The 22193-nt window shown below is 33.1% G+C and overlaps 1 protein-coding gene across 2 annotated transcripts; it reads left to right on the forward strand.

The window, feature by feature from the left end:
- The first annotated feature begins 12926 nt into the window (after positions 1-12926).
- Positions 12927-21732, forward strand: LOC132179626 (protein LAX PANICLE 2-like). 2 transcript variants are annotated; one of them, XM_059592367.1, is made up of 4 exons: positions 12927-14047; positions 14210-14260; positions 14410-14482; positions 21464-21732. In XM_059592367.1, exons 1-4 carry the CDS (start codon positions 13239-13241, stop codon positions 21620-21622), a joined length of 1092 nt encoding a protein of 363 aa, XP_059448350.1. In that variant the 5' UTR covers positions 12927-13238; the 3' UTR covers positions 21623-21732. The 2 variants fall into 2 exon arrangements, with proteins under 2 accessions (XP_059448350.1, XP_059448351.1); XM_059592368.1 differs by having other exon boundaries at positions 21467-21732.
- The last annotated feature ends 461 nt before the right edge of the window (positions 21733-22193 follow it).

Here is a 22193-nt window from a genome sequence, read left to right on the forward strand (position 1 = left end):
ATTTAGTTCATGAACTTTGATTTGTTCTCGGGGTTGTTTCCCCAGGGGAAAAAAATAGAAAGAAAAAGACATTCTATTAGCAAAAAAAAAAAAAAAATAATTTGTCCTTTCATCAAGTTTTGCGGAGAAGGTAAAACACATGCATATATACTTATCTCCCTCTCTCTCACGCATACACATACTCTATTGCATGATCCTTTTAAAGACGAGTTTCTGTTTCAGTTATCAACTACTCAATGAGACTCGAGTTGGGTAATTTTGAGTAAGATATCCATCAAACCCTAAATCCATTTTGAATAAGAATTCATAGTTACCATTGAAATTGCAAAAACACGTTGCTAAGATTTTTTTTAGCTGTGAGCATATGTTGAAAGTCTTGATGCTAATTAAACATGATCAATATTTGACTAATTAGACTCTTTTGGTCCATCTTTGTGTCACTACTCTATTCTTATGAGTGTACATAAGGCTACAATCGAATTGAATAGAGTATATGTTTAAGTTCAAATTTGGCTAATTTATTTTTCAAACAAATTCGAACCTATTTACGAGCTACTTAATTAACTTATTCAATCTTCATATGAGATGATTATGATCACTGTTTACACTTCTTTTCTTTTTCTTTTCTTTTTTTTTTCAAAAATTTATGCTGATTATTAGTTAGTTATTATTAATATTATGTAGTTTGAATTAATTAGACAAACCAATTTAAATTTATGAGCTAATAAAAACTGACTTTGCCAAAATTGTATGTATAATTCAATATAATTTTATTACATGATAAAATATTATATTATATCTTACAACCTTATTTATAGATTTTACACAATTCAATAAAGAATTTATATAAATAAATTTGTATGGGTGCATGTGTTGACACGTGCAACACGCACACGATATGATCATAATGATTCTAGTTATATCTACTACTTTAAGATTAGAATTTTGAGTACTTAAAATTATTTTCATTTTATAATATGAGTTTATACCAATCTCGTTTAGCTTGTACAAGTTTGATTCATTTAATAATTGAGTATAAATTTCTATTGGAAACCGATTGGTTTAATACTTATAAACTCAAGTCAAATTTCAGAAAGATAAAATGTGGAAGAAATTAAGCTGTTGTCATTTCACAAGCCATGAAAATTCCCTTGTAAGTTTACACGTGGTCCTCTATCCCCGCTCCAAAAAGCAAAAGGAAAAAGGAAAACAATTACAAAGTTTACACATGATGTTTTTCTTTGGTCAGGTTGACCTTACAAAGATGAGCCATCCTGTCAAGATCTTAGCAGTCGTATTAGAGAAGAGAATATAAAGCTATCCATCTATCTTAATAAGTGGGGAGCCATTCGCATTGCAAGATTCATCTTCTCATTACTATATTTTTTACTTTACATCACTAATCTAACGTCGACGTGACTCAACCATGACAACCCATCATCCATGTTTAACTTGGAAAAAAAAAAAAAAACTAAGTTTATACCGCACGAACAGCATTTTTTATCAATTGGAAAACAGAGGGACCCATATATAATAAGATTTCTAGAGAGAAATTTTAAATCATTAATATAAATATTATAATTTTTTTTTAACGTACGACTGGAGTGTCACAATTAATGTAAATTATTAGTGCAACTAAAAAAAAAAGGTAGAACAGATTAAAAGCTTTATTTAACTTATACATAATGGTAGAATTAAAAAAATAATAGAAGAGGCATCGAAGCCTTAAAGGGCATGTTGAATATTTAAAAATTATACGCAATGTGGATTAGTAACAGAAGACAATGATGGTGGTAATAGAAAATTAGAGAGAGATAGAGATAGAGAGAGAGGGTACGTGTTGGCATGGGCCCACAAGAGAGCCCCCCATGAAGTCCGGCTTTGCACGCGCAGTCAGGAAAGTGGGGCCCATTACAGGCCCACGCACGTCCATGCAAAGCGTGGAATTTTATGGCCATCCCTTGTCGGGAATTTCCATGGCTAATAAGCCGTTATTGTGAGCCATCGATCACCCGCGCGCCCTTCTCTATCATCAACTATCTATCATGCGCATTGGGGCGGGTGTTATGGTTTGGAATGGATCATCATTGTTTCTCTAAGCTCGGAAATCTGAGCCGCTCCCACCATTTTTTTTTTTTTTTACGATGTGGGACACTTAGACCTAGGCAAAGATTTGTCTAATATTCTTTGCGTGTCTCTTGAAAATTGAAATTCCTGGAAAGGAGTTTGGAAGGAAGGTCCAACACTGATTGATATTGATATTCAGGAAATACTCTTTTATTCTTTTACGTAGTAGGGACTGAAATTGCCTTGTTACTAAAAACAAAAGGAGGCTTGTTGTTAAGTAGGTTATAATTGGCCTAAATAATCATGGTCGGATTATTATCAAAAAGGACAATGGTGGTTGGTGTAGGGAAAATGGCATCATATATGAAGATTGCTTGCATGTAGCTATAATAGAACATGAACCTTTGGCAGGCTATAATTACCTTTTATTCTTATTTTATGTCTCAGCAATTTCATGGGATAGGCAACCTACAAGCAAACCCCTTTCATCAGATCATGAAACCATCCAAGCTAGCTAGATGGGACTGATCAGTGATGATCGCTATCCTTTTTTTTTTTTTTTTTAATGTGCCATTTCTATTTAGCCGTTAGATTAAATTGGGTTAAAAATAATAATTTAAAAACTATTTAACACTATCACGTTAGTGAAATAAGATAAAAATATAATTTTTAACATTTTACTGTGAATACCGGATATATACGTACGCAAATGAGATTCGGAAAATCTCATGGATTTTTTTTTTTTTCATGGATTACGAATGGTGAACTGTTGCCTTAGGCAACAAATCAATACGGAACTCATTGAGGTCATATTAGAGATAGATATAGACTCTTTTTAAAATACTTTCTTTGAGACATGTAGACATCCACCAAGGAATATATGCCTTCACTGTTGAAGAACCAACTAGCAAGTTTTGTAGCTATTTAATATATCACTTTTTCTTTTTGTTCTCTCTCTCTCTCTCTCTCTCAACACACACAATGTGTGGTTTTAAACTATTTAATTATAATTGATAGGGTTCTACATCTAGAAAATCACTGTTTACTTTTAAGAAATAATAATTGATATTATGGGTAATCATCAATATATTTGAGAATCCACAAATGATGCACTAGCAGACATGAAAACCATCATCTATTATGAGTGATAGGAAAGGAAAGACAAAAGGTTTGATTGCCTTCCAAGGCCACTTGGACATGCAGAAGTGGTTTTAGTATTTAATATTATTTGTTTTTTCTATCTCAAAATAGAGGGTTTTTTGGGATTGTTTTAAAATATGTGGAGGTTTGAGAAAAAATAAAAATTATTCATTTAAAATCTCCTATATATTATCCTTTAATTTAAGGAAAATACTTATTTTCCTCTTATGGTCGATCAATCATTCTCTTATCCTCTAATTTTTTAAAATTATCATTAAATATGTGGTATATGGGTCATAGACCCTACAGATCTAATGGTGATTTTGAAAAACGAAAAAATGAGAGAAGAATGAGGAAATGCCGTAATGTACACTTTCTCTTAATTTAAACTTATCTTTTATGGCCCATCAATTGCATTTTGAAAAGACTGATTTTCTTATTTTAATTAATAAAAATACGTATAGTTTGTGAACTCCTAGCTATTTTGGAACATGCATGTGGAATTTTGTTTATCATGGGTTATATATAATGATATTTGAAGGAGAATATGATTATGCTTAGTTGAATATTATTGTTGTATAGGAACGTGAAGTGTATCTAATGGGTTGTTGACTTTTTGAAGCATTTAGATGCAATGCACTAGCTTCCTATATATAGGGTTTACATAGAATATAAGGGCTTAATTCAAATTCAAATTCAAAGCTGAACTTCTAGATAGTCATGGAGAAAGGACTTGAAACAAATACGTACACCGTGAATTCCAATAATTGAAATCTATTTTGAGGTGAATATTAAAAGCTTAAACATGTGGAAGGACTTGGGATAAAACCATAGATCATATACTTGACTTTGCACGATAAAAATTAATCATAGGATTCGGCATTTTTTTAATTATTTGCATAATGTACATATAAACTTGGCAAGCCTAAAAACTAATAAATAACCCAATTAGATATGTCGCATGCAAACATATCTTGCAAGTGGGCTGGATATAGGCGACTTGAGTCGTACCCATTTCAAAACCAACCGAGAGAGAGAGAGAGAGAGAGAGAGAGAGAGAGTAGTTGAAAAGGAAGAAAAAGAAAATGGGAAAGGTGATCTCCAAGTCAATTTGAGTGTAATTGTAAGTACTCTTTTGATAGTAAAACCAATAATCACAGTTGGATCTAAATTATGATAAAAGGGAAGAAAGTGGTAGGTTGTCTAAAGAAAGCTATCTCTAAGAATCAGCCGGCCAAGAAAAAGGAGGATATATATAAAAAGAAAAAAAAAATAAAGAAAGCTGAAAAATAAAGAGTTCGAAATGATGAGGTTTTTGTGATGATGGTGAGTGGGAAGCAGTGAAGAAGGAAAAAGGAATAGAAAAGAATGGAATATTTAGGGTGTGGTGACATGCAAAAGGGGGGAGTGCGTTGCTTCTGTTACTTTTTTTTTTTTTTTTTTAATCTATTTTTTTTTTCTCTGAACTCGTAATTTCCTATATAATGTGTCCTTGGTCGAACCAAGCAAGCGTGCCTATGCTTTCAGAGATGAACGAATTAACAATCCTCTATCTAACTATATATGTTGATTGGGCTGCCCAGCCTGCACCTCTCATCTTTCTTTAACATTTTCTCACCAAACTCTTTCCGTAATTCTAAACCACATGTCTTTTTAACCAGTATGTTAATTCTGCTAAGCAAAAGAGAAAGAAGAAAGTAAATTTTTTTCTAATTAGATTATATATAGTAGTGGTAATCATGTTCAGAAAGGAAAGTAATCAGCTGTATAAATGAGTGGATCAAAGAATCTAAAAATGTGATCACTTGTATGTTCAAGCTTTTGATTTAATCAAAACAAATTAATTAAGTCTATTAAATCTTGTGAATTGCAGACGGTAAAGAATTTAAAATGAAAATGGTGACCAAATGTTAAATGTTCAATTCTATTAAGAAATAACATACCTTATAATCATACCTTATGAAGCCAAAAAAAAAAAAAAAAATTAAACTATACTAATGCTTATGCATGAGTGGATATAAATATTTGGGTAAATTCCATGCCCTTTTTCCACATGCAAAGTTGGATGACCAGATGAGTGCGTAACACCAGATAACCAAGTAAGCGCCTAAAATATATAGGTGATCACATGCAAAGACGGGATATGAAAGATTAGCCTTGTTTGGAAGTTTTTTGTTTTTAGTATAAAATATTCATATATGCAAATTTATGATTTTGTATGTGAAAAATTTTAAAGCTTTACCTTGAGTTCTTTTTTCTTACAACTCCAAACCCTCTAAAACATTCATAATTAATTTTTTAAATTTAGAATTCAAATTTGAGTAAAGTAAGAGTTAATTAATACGAGTTTCATTACAAATTAAGCTTTTACAAATTGACGTAGCATGCATTTTTCATTAACAACGGCTATATTATATGTTGCCAAATTTATTAGTTTTGTTAGAATTAATATGTAGTAAATTTTGTAGTGTCCGTAGGAGAATTCTTTTTCTTTTTTTTTTTTTTTTTTTTTTGGTTAAAACATGGAATTATATTATGTGAAATCGTCTCGTACTTTTTACACCTTTCCTACCATTGGCTAACCTACTGCTAACACTGCAACTCTGGTGAAAAGTGAAAACCAGGGAGAGCCTTACACCTTTATGGAAAGACTAACGAGGCGTGGTGCCAAATTCCTGAATCCTGGTTTGAAAAACGCCTTCGTTTTGGGGATGGCACAGTCATTTGCATAAAAAGATCGAGTGCCCATTGGCATGGGTTTAATTTGGAGCTGCCCAAATCACATTTTTTATTTTAATTTTTTTGAATGTGAAAGAGGAGAATACTGTAGACGTGAGAAGCTTGCTTGCATTCAAAGGGGACATGCAATGCAAGTGCTAATGCGAAAAGGAGGAATTTATAGAAAGTTGGCCCCCTTTTCACTTTGGAATGATCACCCCACAACCCACTATGTAAGAGGCCATGCCAAAACTATCTCACAATCCTACAAAAGGCATCTCCTCCCACAAATTTATTATCCACCACCAAAGTAGACACAACCCTACCTTTCTCTCAAAAGACAAGTCTCTATCACAAGATTGCAAAAGAAAGCATGTTGTGTGTTTTTGTTTGTGCGATGAATTTGTGGGGAGAGAGAGAGAGAGAGAGAGTGTTAGTTGTACCTTTGTCACAATATATATGACATAGTTTTAATGATCGAAACAGTATTCTGAAAACTGGATCGATTGACCGCATGAGGGAGAAACTTTTCGATCTACACCTTTATTATTAACGATCTTAATTATCTAAATTGCTAGAAGCAATTTAATTTTGTAATAGAAAGTTAGGATTTGAATATTATTAGTTTGAAGTATATATTAAAACAAGAAACACTGGAGTTCCACAATATTTCTCATGGAGCTTTGTGATGGAATATTCTTCCTTAATTTTATTTGTATATATGGTCATCAATTAAGATTGACATATAATTCGACCATCATTTGATGCATAACATAATATGGAAGCCCAGAGTGCTGATAAGTATGCATTTTCTTTGATCTTCTTTGTAGGCTGCAACTTAATTACTTGGAGCGTGGTCACAGGATTAAAAAAATTGGAGATTTGGACCAAATTAAGCGGCTATACTCAATACTATATGACATATTTGCTCGGGGGATCGAGGACCAGTTTCTTTGGTATAGTAGGGTGAGAACTTATCTTATCAAGCATAGAAACATTTGGGAGATGGGGTGTCTAACAATTTGTTCTTAGATTAATTTAAGGCAAACTCTTAAAGTTAAGAGATCTAGTTAATGTTACGATCTTGAGAATTAAGCTAGGGTTTAACCAAATCAATATTTAATAGTTTTAGAGATTTTGAATCAATGGTTAGACTCTTAGCAATCTACATCTAAGCAAACACCATGTTACGGGTTTGAGTCACGGAGAGAGTAACTAATAGGTTGGATTGAAATGTGTTGATAATATGTATTAGCATAGTGCTAAATCATTGAATACTAATAAATGAGTAGCTAGAATTACTAAAAGAGAAAATGTTACCATCGAATCAGTGTCTCAATAGAGTGAAATGTTGTGAATGTTAGATTTGGAAGTGTAGTGAAATATTACGATCTTAAAGATTAAGGGTTTAACCAAATGAGTAACCAACAATAATCTTAGGGCTTTTGGATTAATGATTAGAGCCTTAACAATTAACCCATGAAAAAATTAATTAAACAAGAGGGCAACATGATTCTTTTAACTCATGTGTCTTCCAACAATACTTTCTCTATTAAGCATGCTTGGGAGTATTTTCACCTTGGGGCTAGTGTGGATTGACATCAAGTTATCTAATTTAGCAGCATGACTTCCGCACATGAGTTCACACTTTGGCTAGCCATTAAGAGCTTGAGTTTGTGTTAGAAAGGATAATTGTGCCAAACAAAAAGCTGACATATTTAGGGTCTATTTGAGTATGTGTTTGAGGAGTTTAAAAGTGCGTTTAACACTAAAAAAAAAATTCATTTGAAGATAAAAGTACCTGTTTGGTAAAAATAAAAAAAAAATAAAAAAAATTGAAAGCGCTTTTAAGGGCCCAAAATGCCTAAAAATTGTCAAAATGCACTTTTAGCAAAAGCTTAAAATGAAGCTTTTGCCAAAAAACGTTTTTTGATTTAAAAGCTCTATTTTTCAAACGCAATCTCAAATAAGCTCTTAAGGCCTGTTTGGGATTGCGTTTGAGTGGCTTAAAAGTGCTTTTAACACTCAAAAAGTCCATTGAAGAAAAAAGTACTTGTTTGAGAAAAAATTAAAACGCTTTAAAATGTTCAAAAAATCTAAAAATAGCCAAAAAAAAAAAAAAAAAAAACATTTTTGGCAAAAGCTTAAAAATGAAGCTTTTGCCAAAAAGCTTTTTTTGACTTAAAAGCTCTATTTATCAAACATGCTCTTTGTATTTCTTTAATTTTTTTATTCTAAAAATTGTCAAAACGCACTTTTAGAAAAAAAAAAAAAAAAAAAAAAAAGTTTAAACCTTCTAAAAAGCACTTTATGATTTTAAAAGCTCTACTTCCCAACACAATTTCAAACATCCTCTAAGTGCCCATTTGAGATTGTGTTACTTTTAGTACCTAAAAGGTTGTGTTAAACAAAAAGCTGACATGTTTGGTAAAAAAATTCAAAAGCATTTCTTTAACTTTTTCACTCTAATAAGAGTCCAAACGTATTTTTGAAAAAGCTTTGAAATGAAGATTTTTGTTTTTCACAATGCAATCTCTAATATGTTTTAAGAGGAAATTGATTATTTGAGATGCCTTGCCTTCGATGGGCATATTTCAAATGCTAGCTAGATTCATTCTTTGTGCATATGATGATGAGAGCCAAGACACATCGAATACCTACCCACATTGCAAAGTTTGATATATAGATTGAGAGCGACATGCATTGTGAAAGCCATATAATTAATATTCATTTGTAGGAACCCTACTTCAAAATCAATGGCGTAGATAAGTGTACATGAGAGATGTGCATAATTAACAAATATGCAATAAAATTTTCCTGGATTTAGTAAGCTGCTTCATTATATCTTAATGTATTACAAATTTCTCTAAATTAAGTGAGGGATTTCTTTAAATAAAATAAAATAAAAACTTGTCTAACTATAGCTTTGCCCTACTTAATGTTCCTCAACCTTGCTTTTCCTTTGCCGGTTTTAGAAGCTATACAATATAGTTTTTCTCTTCCAGAAGAATTCGATTCCTTAAATATGCTTTTCATGACAGGATATACATTTCCTACAAATTGGGTAGTAAGAATTCTTTCAATTCAACTATATATTAAAGTGTCAATTTTTTTTTAAAAATTTATTTATTTATTTATTTATTTTTAACCCCTCTAATTAAGAGAGAGCCACTTTGTGTACCTACTCTTATTAGGCAAACTTCGAGACCCATGCCCCGTACCCCTTTGAGCATGGAGGTTAAGTTCGGGTGGTTGGCCCCAAGTGCCAGTTTGCATTAAGTGGGTTTCGAACCTAAAACCCCTCTCAGCATGGACTAGTGAGTCTAATGACCGGTTGTGTTACGGGATTCACTTGAAAGGCTAACCCCAAAAGAGAGTTTGCACTAAGTGAGTTTTGAACATGAGACTATAAAGAGTACTCAAAGTTTGCATCCACCAATTGAGTCATCCCCTTAGAGTTAATGTCATGTGTGGTTTTTTTTTTGAGTGTATGCTATTAAAAAGATATGTACTTATCAGATGTTAAGAGAAATGTACAACTTTTAAAAATTGAATTGAACCAATTAATTTATGAAAATGTTTCTGTCCTTTTATGACCCTTCGACGGTAGACGGTAGACGGTAGCTAGGCAGCACCTATAAAGAATTTCTTCTCTTTTTTGTTTTTTAGTTTTTGGCTCGCGCGGGGATGGACAGTCGACAGAGACCTGTTCTGAAACAATCGAAGAAATTGAATTGAAACTGTTGACTACAATTGACGGGCTCTGAAATTAGTATCCACATGCCTCCAAAGCCCAAGGATATGGCCGTGCTAGCGAACCTGACAATCGCCATGCACAAACTCTCTCTCTCTCTCTTTCTGGTTTCAACTTTCAACTTTCAACAAATTAAAAACCTCCCCCCATCGAACTATCCCCCACACTCTCACATGCATGGACTGACATAGGCACTCATTATACCACATGCACATGCAAACAGACTTTTCTCTCTTTCTCTCTCTCTGTGAAAATTCAAAAAATATATAGAGCCCAGTGTATGGGATCGCACTCTTTCATATATCCTGAGTGATGATGATGGCATTGATGATGGCATGATGACGAGATTAAAGGTTATTGCTTTTTTATCTTCAATTGCCCACCCATCTATTTAGTGGGGAAGAGAAGCGCAAACCCCACTTTAGGTAATGGGAACATGCACATTGAAAAGCTATTATAATTAGGTGTCCCCCCCTCCGCCTCTTAGTACGGCACTAAATCAAATCCCATGGACTCTAATACACGATATCATCTCTCTCCTCCTCCTCTTCCTCTCTCAAATGCCATGAGAGGATCCCATGCATGATTATTACGTAGACACCAATACATGCTTTATATGTTCCCCTTTTCTTTCGTGGGAAAGTTCATATTATTGGTGGTTGTTTGGCTGCTTATACTTGGCATGGGCTTTTTTTTCTTTTTTCTTTTTTTTCTTTTTTATGAGTCAGTACTATATCCTTTAGGGCCCCAATTCAGCTCTTTTCTTTTTTCCACAAAGTCATCCTTTTTCGCTTTTCTACTGTTCTTCCCATTAGGGTTTCATGCTTCACGAGCAGAGTACGCACAAAGGGCTGTTTCGTCTTTCTCCTATATTATGGCCTTGATCAGCTGTATGTATAGTATATGGACTCAAATTACGGTCTAAGTAACAATTTGGTCATCCAAAAGTTAATTTAGAAAGCCCGATTCTGTTACCATTAATGCTACGACAATACTCTCATTAATTTTACTGCCTATTAACTCTTGAATTTTTTTTATTTTTTATTTTTAACGAAGACTAATTTAATGGATGATTTATTGGGACTTGTGGACAAGTGAAATTTACATTGGCAACAAAGATGTACTGAACAAGAGTTGTTTGAGAATTCCTATTTCAAGTAATTAATGATTAGCTATATAGTACTCTCACCAAGTTTTTCTTCATTTCGGATTTCCAATGCAACTCTATCACCATCATGCAATTTTTCAATCTTTTTTTTTTTGGTTAAGAAAAAGCAATAATAGTGCATGATTTAGATCTTTCATAGAAGCCACCCCCCACCCCAACAAAAGAGAGAGAGAGATATCTGTAAGGAAGAAATGGGGCCGGTGTATTCCATTCTACTCGATCCTTAGAATCTTGAGGATGAAATTTGGGTAGAAAGGCATCGCCATCAAGGCCCCTTGCGTGCTTTCATGCTTTGATTCAAAGCTTAAGTCATTCCATGCCCATGCACTGTCACCAGAGGCCACGCCTTTCATCTCAGGCGCTATACCTTTATATAGAAGAAGCGCATGACACATATTTCTCATTTTCTCTGTGGGAACAACTCTTCCTATATTATATATATAGAAAAATGGAGTTAAAATATTGGATTACCAATACCATCAAGGAAAGATCAAAGTAATTATTCCAAAGCTTGAAGTAAATGTTAGAAACAAAAGAAATATAATGTGATTATGAACGGGCAGAATAGTCTTATCACTTTTAGTAGCGCTCCGTGTATCAAAAACTGAGGGGCTCAAATAAAAACTGCTTCTCGATCAATGGCTTGTTATGTGTTTATATTTTCCACAGTTTCAGTTAGAGAATTCGTTGATTGACCCGTCTTTGAAAGGCCTTGGAAAGTCCCTTTGTTTCTTTTGAACAAAGGTGTTTTTGAGAAAGAGAGAGAGAGAGAGAGAGACCATGTTTGATGGGCTGGAAAGAAAATGGTCAGCTTTTCAGGCAGCCAAGAACAGCCACCATTGTTCAATATAATAACCAGTTCCTTTGAATTTTCAACTAAAACTTTGGCACCACAACAGAGGTTCAAACTAAAAAGCGTACAGGAAGAGGGAGAGAGAGAGAAAGAAAGAAGATAAAATGACACTTCAGAGGGCGTTCAGTATGTGCAGGGAGGGTGGGAGGCACATGGCTTTTGCAACCAATGTCTAACAAAGCCCACGTCGCTCTGCTTCGATTCTCGGGTTGTGGGGAAACACCATCATGCATGCCAAAGTCCCTATTTATTTGTTTATAATTACCCCTTAATAACATAAAGTCCAATGTGCTGTGATACATTAAATATCTAATTATTGACAGGTAATCTCATTATGCCCGGCCACTAATTATTTGGGCACTCCCTACCTAGGCTTCTCTCAATTTCAGGCATTGGTCATTAAATCAAACTCAAACTCGGCTCTATTTGATTAGAATATAGCAAGTGTCAAAGGGAGAGTACCACTTTTCTATTCAGAAAGCATCTCGTTGAAAATGAGAACAATACTAATGTTTTTTTCTTGGAGCATAGAGAAACAATATCATTACTATATATGATACATTTTGACAAGTATATATCCTTTAATACGCCCCATATTATGCAAGCTAGGTACGTACCAAGCACTATCTTAGTTTTAATATTATGTTAAATTATTAATTATATAAAAATAAACAAATTTAATTATTTTATTGATATTTTAACACTTGAAATTGATGTTTCTCTCAACAAATTAATGAAAGTGTAATCATGATCAGTTGCCTTACTTTAATGTCATTGAAATGTGTTATTTACATCAAATTACCATGATCCATCTAATCATAGAACATGCATCTATGTTTTTTTCCTTTCTAATTATTTATTTTCCTGTTTTCGGATTTTCCAGCTAATGGAGCGCAAAATAGCCGACTTGGTCGGTTCTTTGTTGTCTGATTTATTCATTCCAAATGTAGATTAGCTTTCCTAAATCCCTATTAGGCTAAAAAGGACCTTTTTGTGATATTCCAAAAAGAAGGAGCCTTTCTAGTCATTTTGTCCTTGAAACTTGCCCTAAAGTTGCTTGCTGGACCACCCCCCGATATTTGCCCTTTGAGAGAACAGGTGGAACATATATTTCGTATTAATAATGAAGTCAAGAAAAAAAAGAATTACTGTTCGACATCCTTAAGAATAATAAATATTCAATCTAACTGACTGACCACCATCTCTTTCTCTCTCTCCCTCTCTCTCTCTCTCTCCCTGCAACTATTTCATCTCCACAAGCTTCCAAACAAAGAGAATTAATGGAAAGTGAGATTTGCAAGCAGGTTTATTCTCCTCGTTGTCCTCCGATATTTCTACGATGAAACAGCAGACAGAAACCCCTATCAGCTGGTTAATGGGTGTCTGTCTCTTTTACAATTCCATATTTCCAAAACATTCTCATGGCTCCAACAGATCCCTCTTTCCAATCTAAAGCCCATACCCAAGAATCTCCAATCCATGGCTTGCCTTGAGCTGATCAACAACGAGGGTAATAAAGGTTTGCCAGGTTGTCCGATATGACCATCCTTGGTGCTCAAAACCTCTCAAAAGAACAACATCAACATCAACACCAACACCAACACCAACATCATCATCTTTCTGGAGGTTATGCTGGTTATTGCGGTGGGGGTTTTAGAGAAAATTTCGGTCTTATGAGCCGTGTACAAGGTTATGAATTATATTGTAGTGAATCTTGCTTAGGATCTGATCTAGTGGTTGGTGATCAGATGGCTGAAGATGAATCAAGAACTAACAGTCTCAACGAAGCCGGCTCGAGTTCAAAAGATATTCAAGAAGAGAGGGATGAAGGGTGGCTACAATTGAGCATAGGCGGTCACGGTCACACTAGTACTGTCACCCACAACAACGTCAACAAGAAGCATGATGATCTGGCAGACCCAACGCCCAGAAGACCTTCCGGATTGCTCGAGCTTGATCTATTGCCTGGCGGTACTTCCCAGCAACCAAGGCCATTAGCCCCTATCTTCCATGTGCCGGAATTTAGAGCTCCTCGTGCGGTTACAAGTTTCCCAGGTGGTGGCAATAGTTTGTTTTTTCAGCACCCGGGAAGTAGCTCAAACTTTCCTCATCAAGATATCAACTGGGGTTTTAGGCCAATCCGGCATATTATAGGCACTGCTTCTTCCTCCTCTACATCATCATCGTCTTCTTCTCCTTTGATGCCATTTGGGTCGTATTTTGCACACCCCTTTCAACTCCACTCCGGTATTGATGCTGCTGGGCCGAGCTTGGACTTGAGAGTTATTGATCCTCCTCGGAGGCCCTATTCTGGCATTTGGTTTATGCTGCAAGCTTCCCAAAATCAGTAAGTGCATATATATATATTTAAGAAGATCACAAGCCTAACAAATTAATATGGAACACGAAAAGTTTACCACCACTAATTTCTCCTTTCGTTTCTTTATCCTATATATAAATAGATATAATTTTCTTCGTAACAGATTTTTCATTTGGTTTCTCAATGCAGAGCAAAAGAACCATTTTTGCCTCAGATACCAAAGAGCTACCTGAGAATCAAGTAATATATATTTTTATCCTCTTTGGTTCATCGATCTTCACTGCGCCTTGTTTTATTTTTATTTCAAAGCTTTGTTTTAAGTTCGTGAAACTCAACTCTCTCTCTCTCTCTCTCTCTCTCGTTACTTATTTTGATTTTCAAATCTTCAGGGATGGAAAGATGACAGTTCGATTGTTAATGAAGTATTTGGTCAATAAGCTGAGACTGGATAGCGAATCAGAGGTATTTATTTAAAACCATTGCTGCAACTTCTTTTTATTATAAGTGCTTATCTATACATGATTGATTGGTTCCTTGTTTATTTCACATATCTGAGTCAGATTAATGACAAAACATGGGTGCACAAAAGAAAGAAAGAAAAAAGAAAAAAGAAAAAGAAAATCCCCCCGAAAAGAGAAACCGACCTATGATTTTGTCAAGTGATCTAATTACATGAATATGGACACACAGTTTGTGTTAGAGACATGAAAGAAACAGCAGAACTAAAATGGGTTCGTGTAGTGGTATTTCTTTATTTTTTCTGTTAAAATCATATTTAGGTGGGAAGTATATTTCTAGGTAGGCATCTTCTCTTTTTGTATTATTAGCCGTTCAACTCAATATCTAGTGTTGGTAAAACAAGGGTTGAGCTCAGAACTTTTCTAATCATGGAAATTATCAGCGTTTCCAAATTGGTCGTAAGCTTCGAGTTTTAGTTAGTAGTGGATTTTTTGGTGATGGATTGGTGTAAAGTTCAAGTGGAGAAATCTGGATATATTTCAGAAAACTACCTACCACCCGCTTTCCACATACCCCAAATAAATGAAGAGATAAATGGGTTTACTGTGAAAGACCAAATATATGAAAGTAACGTTTCATTTCTCTGGAATACCTCCATATTGGAAAAGTACAGGAGAAAGCTAGACGAACCAAACTTCAAATACACTATAATTTTTTATTTCTATATATATATATGAATTTAATACGCACAAACCATATATATATATATATATATATATATATATATATATATATATATATATATAGAACACATCTATATATATAAGGTACACATGCACACATATAATAGAAACACCAGGAGGCAGCCGTAGAGTGGAAACCTAATGCTACACAAATTATTATTTTAATTAATATGGCTTTTCTTCAAGTAAAACCACAAAACATCTTTAATTTAGTACGTACCCCTTTATTTTTTTATTTTTTTTTAAAAAAAGAACCATTTATGACTTATTTATCAGTTACAATCAAGCCACGTTAAAGTTCATGTAGTTCTATCTGGAATGAGTTTCGATCCCTCATTAATAACCCCCAGGAGGAGTGAAATTTGTGGATATACGAGTAATTAAGTGCCATATATAGGACTTAGGAGATATAAGAGTTTTAAGTAACTTAGTCATTGTCCGCTAGGAGCACGGCTTCAGTTGGCATATGAGACTGCTTTTAAGTGGAATGCTCATCATATTATACTTGTTCATGATACATCTTAGAGAGAGAAAGAGAGAGAGTGGTAATTAATTAAACAATCTTCTCCAAGAACTTCTATGAATGAAAATTTCATTAAAGAAAACCCTCATATTTCATTATATATAGTCCATATACATACTAATAAATACAATAATCTAATTGTTACAAGCTAGCTAGTATCATTTGCAAGAGAAATAAAACAATTAAAATGTGCGCTGACTGAACCCTTTTACCTTAGGTAAATTTCTCAACTTAAGAATAGCCCATTATTGCCACCAATTTGAGTCATATATAGCAAACCCTAAACCTTATGTTATTAATTAATTAGTTACTCTTATTGAAGCCTTTTCGCTATTGGGAATCTGATTGTTGGGATAATTAAGAGTAGCATTTTTATAATCTAAGTATGAAGAGGAATAATTATAAGCATATTCAAGGTTGTACGAGGCTTTTGGGGGTGGCTTAATTAATTATGATTTGTGAAAGTATCTCACAATTGATTAATTTTACTATATAGTATTATTAGTCGAAATATATATAGGTCTATATATATACTATAATAAGTGTGCACGAGATACATGGATAAAGTGATATAATTTGTCTATCAAATTGTATTGTTAAGTGTCCCGCCACTTTATAAAACGCTTCATTCACACTCCATGATATCATCGATCGACTACCACTACGTCTTACCCTAATAATTACTACAAATTCATGCTGCTTTTATATATAGTACTACTCGAGCATACCTATCAAACATAATTCATTGTTTTGCATGAAGAATTTCTAGTGCCTTGGGGACGTAGTAAATATCTAAGGCACACATCATATATAGGATTGAAATTCAGACCGGTAGAGAAAAGGAAATCAAATTAAGTCTAATTAGATCAGAATTGAAGAATCAAAACATATATAATTTTTCTTTTCCAATATTTGGCCAGATTAAAGAAATATAATTAATAGCAGTATTCCATATCAAAATTTGACATGATGTAATTTTTTTGTAAAATCCTATATATAATCAAGTGGAACTATAATTGGGCATGATATAAAAACCTATAATAATTATCCTTAAATAGGTACTGCATAATTTTCGTAGAAATCTATAATCATGTGGAATTATGTCATGATGTAAAGTGAGTAAGGTGTATATATATATATATATATATATATATATATATATATGATACGAATTAAGGTTAGTGTACTGCATTCCATAATTATATGAGATTTAGTGAATTCTAGCTTGCAGCCGTAGATGAGTACGTACTGCCAGTAGTAACTTTTATTTTGAAGTATTAAGAAAAGATTTTAGTATCAATCGCGTAGTGTTGAAGAATAAGTAATGCTACATATATATATATATATATATATATATATATATATATATTAGTAATATTACATTCTTATTTCAATAGTCTGATGTGGCAATTTTCATTAGCATCTTTTTTTTCATGAATAATGTCACATCAACCCAATTGGATGGAGGATAAAATGTGAGTATAGTATATAGCATTTCTCTTGAAAAATAAGATGTAGCTCTGTCTTGAACATATTACATATATATGTCAAACGTACACTTGGTAATTCATAAAATGTAAGATGAAACAAAAAAAACATAAACATAATGTTTAACCTTAAATTAAACAAGTTTGAAAATCAAATAAATATTTCTTTTATGGTGCATTAGCTTTAAAATACTGCATTTACTAGGAAATATGTAGGACTATACTACGATCTAATATGTCTGTAAAAATAGCTTAGATCTTGTGACGACGATAGAATGAACTTGTCTCAAAAAAATTTACATAGCTTGTTAATATGTTGCTTTTTTTTTTCTTTTTTTTTTTCGCTATGCTATATATAAATATATAATATGATTCATTTTGCATTTCACTATACCTGCTTGCTTTGCTAAGTGCTACGCATGCATGTGTGGTGAAGCATATATAGGAAAATGGAATATTCATTCGATCATGCATTATGCTTATGGAATAGGGAAATAATTAATGTTTATTAATTGAATATTGTTTCATGGCAGGCTCGCTTTGAGCATCGGTCATTAGATATTATAGAGGCATGCAGTACTTAAAAAATGCATGTAATTGTTTGTCATTGTTTTCACATGGGTCAATACATTGAGTCTTTTTTTTTTTTTTTTTTTTTGGAGAGAAATAAAGTGAGGCTAAATATTAAATTATATAAGAAGAACTTATTTACAGTCATCTTAAGTTTAAATATTAAGTTTCTGTAAATGGGTCTGTTTTTATAGATATCTAGTATACCTAAACGTGCTTGGGGAAATTTTGATTTAATAGGACAAAAAAAATAAAAATAAAAAATAAAAGAGAGAAAGAAAACTACTCTAGCGAAATTATCTTATTAGAAGCTACAAATTAAGGCCAGTAGCCAACAAAACAAACACTATTAATTATTAACAGCAGAATTTCTACGCGCGTATTAGATCATTTACATAAACAAGCACGTACGTGTTCGTATGGATCAATTTATAGAGACATAATCTAATGTAAAATATAAGACGGCATAGTATTAAGTAATAATTAAAGAAGATTTAAACCACGTAGTGTTATACTTCTCCTCATTTGATCAAACCGTGTTTTAATATCATTTGTATATCTGTCCGTTACCTACGACATTTATAAAACATTAGCTTAATTGGTAGGATGTCTAACATTCTCAACATTCTGTTTTATTTTTTATATAATCAAGATTTATGTATAAGCTGGTAGTTAGTCAACTCTTATACCATAACTTGGATGCATATCCTTCTGTATCAATTGTTTCCTTGCACTTCATGCCATGAAGCAAGGAGATGAGATTATGACAGGATCTTATCTTATTAATTATTTCCTAATAAACCAGCATTAATATATATGCAACAACCATGAACCAAATCTCCCTCTCTGAGCTGCGACTCAAAAAATAAAAATAAAAAATCGTCATTTAGTATTTTACTGATCAAAGCATGCATATACACCAACGCAGAAGACAATCATGAATCATCTATAGCATATATAAATTATTACAATTATTTAGAATGTGTGAGACACTAAACATTCTAATTGCTTTTGAATCGTGAATATTTTTCCATGCACCAGTTATATTGTTATTAATTAAGGTCAACTTATGTCATAGAAGGGCTATGAATTTCTTTATAGTTTTTTATTTTTATATATAAGTAATTTCTTTATAGTTTACATCCACAGCTAAGGTGATGTATATATGGTCAGCTGTGTATATCTACAAACCATTCTATGCCGCCCATATATATATATATTGCCAATATTCCTGATCACCTTTCACACATGGCATATGCAACTGAATATCCTATGATTACATTTCTGATTGAGTGTGAAAGAAGAACACCAATTTAGATTTAATTCCTAGCCGTAGCGTAAATTTTATTAGGGCTTCTCTTTCTCTCTTGGATGACGATTTGATTGTTTGCTTCATTATGTTCATACTAGCTAGGTTCGCATATATATATATATATGCCTGCCAAAAAGAAACCTAGCGTCACATCGATCTATCTTTTGTGATGACTGTTAACAAAAATCAATTAAAAGTATATATATATAACTTAATTTACATGGAGATGATCAATATATATGTAATTTTATAAAGATATGAGTGCATTGACTTTAAGATGTAAAACACCTTCAAACGTAGATTATCTTGGCCTAGTTGACACTCATTTAACATAAAAATAAAAAAATAAAAAAATAAAAATAAAAATAAGGGTTGATGGCTAGCACATCATATCCAATCATATCGTAGGGTCATGAAAATCACACGTGTGCACCCTGTCCCTCTCAATACTCATCTGCATGCCTAATATATCGCACCTTTCGTCATGCTTTCGCTTCTTTCAACTCAGCTTTCCGACAGCTAATTGTAGGGCCGTCGTAATTTGCCCTCTTTTCCCATGGGATCGATGGTGCTTGAAAGGGCACATCAAATCCTTAAGTGGTGCACTCTTGTGGAATTTAAAACGCCCCCATCATCTCGTCCACGAGCAGAAGCAACCATTAAAAAAACTAAAACTAAAAAAAAAAAAAAAAAAAAAATAGTTTAAACAATAGAAACCGCATATATATATATATATATGTTATTTTTTTTACGTCGGAGGAAAGCAATGCATGAAGGAGAAATCCACAACAGAATTATTGCAAGTTGTAAGTTGTTGAAAAATAGAAGAAAAATTAAACCCATGAAGGACAGATAAAAGGCATGAAAATGATACTGCATATATAATGTAGGTGACTGGGATGCATGCACAATTAAAAAATTATCAACAGAGACCCTTTCAACAACATTAATGTTTCGCCAGGCTTTAAGCTAAGTTTTTTAACGACTATTGTATTCAATAAGACAAAAATAGACGAATTAAAATCAAAAGGTGGAACTTCATGAAAGAATATTGACCTTCATATTAGGGTTTTTTTTTTCTTTTTTTTTTTTTCTGAAGCAACGTGAAAGAGACGTGCATGACGATTGAAATAGGTACACATATATAGTTAATAGGCACTTAGGAGCTTTAGAATATAATAGTCGTGCCTATTTCTCGCCGTTCTTTTTGGATCCATTACGTTTTTTCTTTTTCTTTAATTTATTTTTATTTTACTTTATATTGTTATTGCTTGCATCGATTATGAAATCTCTTGGCATATATATATATATATATATATATATTGTAACAAAGTCCAAGGTAGCATGATTTTGGCTTACGAGCGAAGTCTGGGTGGGCTCCTTTAATGATTAATATCGGGCAGTTCAAGATCGTGGGCATAGGCGGGCAGCCCTTGACATTGGATGACCTTGGCTACCCGCTGACCCAAGTATTTTGAGGAATCTTGGAGTAATGAAAAAAAGTTAGATAGAGGAATTTTATGGTTAAAGTAGACGTAACAAAGATTTATATGGGGCATAGCATGGGGAAGACGTAAGCTAGTGACAAGCATGACTTCAGTACCCAATAAGTTTAATATATGCTTTTTAAATATTAAATAAATCATTTCATTTTTGGCCCCAAAAATATTTTTTATATATTGTGAATAATTAATTTAATAATTTAGACTTAGCTTGGATCCACGTGTCCCAACTTCAACCGGGTCCAGTTTCAAACCCTTATGCACAATATTAATAAGTTTTTTTTTTCTTTTCTTTTTTTTCTTTTCTTTTTTTTTTTTCTTTCTTTTTATCTTTTACAGTACTATATATATATATATATATATATATATATATATATTAATTTGATAGCTTGGCTTGTTCTATTGTTTTGTCCTTACTTACAAGTGACTTAAGAAATGATCCTTACGATATATATTATGTCAAAGATCGATGTGGATATGGGGGAAGTATACAGATACCAATAACCAGGGAAGTTAACGTCCAATAAAAATTAAAGGGAATTATAAATATTCTTTCTTATCACCATCAAATTGGTAAGAAGTCGTTGTAATTTATTCAGGAGGATGATGCCGACATCCTTCTAAAGCTACATGATGTTCCCCGCCTATAGTAACGTACGTTGTCAGAACAAATTAATTACCAATATCTTAATCTAATTATTAATTAATGTATAATAATAATAATTATTATTATTATTATTATTGTTGTTTTTGGTTGTGCTTTAATTTATCATTATGTTTGTTTCATGCCGAATTAACACGTATTGTGTGCACGTGTGTGTGTGTGATTACGATTGATGGTGCAAAGCAGATAGAGATAACATGTAGAGGGCAAGAGCTTCTACCTTTCTTGACGTTGCAGCATGTGAGAGATAACATATGGAGTCCGAGGGACGCAGTGACTTTGCTTCAAGACTCCTCAACCACAGATCATGTCATGGTGTTGCACTACGGTAGGAGTGCTTGAAAGTGGGATATTCACGTAATTTCATTGCCTCCCCCACATGTTGTATCATTGTTTAAGTTATGATAACGCTTTTCTTTTATTCTTTTTTTCTTTTCTTATTTTGATATTTATTTTTCTTTATTCGGCTTTTTTTTTTTTTAATCCCGTCGTCACTTCTCTAATTGATGGAGAAAATAGTTTGGAATACCCTGAAACGATGTTTATGGTTCTGGGGTCAATAACATAACACGTACAAATGTAATTTCAGGCTATGCGGGCTTGATATTTAATTAATTATAATTATTCCTAATTAATTGACCATCCAGTTTGCCCCTTCCTATTTATTTCGCCTTAATTTTCTCATCTCTCTCATCTCCCAACATGCTTTGAAGGGTCCCCAAGGGGTAGCTTAATCGGTTGAGACTACGCCTAATGAAGCAGAGGTCACGAGTTCGAATCTCCTTCCCCCCTTTTGTGCGGACATGTCAAAAAAAAAAAAAAAAAAACATGCTTTGAATGTGCCGAATATGGAAAACCCCATCTTGTGTATTTTATAGGAGCAAAATTGTCCAAAAAATTAAAATGACAATTT

Source organism: Corylus avellana, chromosome ca4 (genome assembly GCF_901000735.1).
Source record: "Corylus avellana chromosome ca4, CavTom2PMs-1.0".
In the NCBI taxonomy this organism is placed as follows: domain Eukaryota; kingdom Viridiplantae; phylum Streptophyta; class Magnoliopsida; order Fagales; family Betulaceae; genus Corylus; species Corylus avellana.

Coding starts and splice junctions, on each gene's coding strand:
- LOC132179626 (XM_059592367.1), top strand. CDS start 13,239: ATGACCATCCTTGGTGCTCAAAACCTCTCAAAAGAACAACATCAACAT. Junction 14,048..14,209: donor CTGCAAGCTTCCCAAAATCA/GTAAGTGCATAT, acceptor TTCTCAATGCAG/AGCAAAAGAACCATTTTTGC. Junction 14,483..21,463: donor GACTGGATAGCGAATCAGAG/GTATTTATTTAA, acceptor GATGGTGCAAAG/CAGATAGAGATAACATGTAG.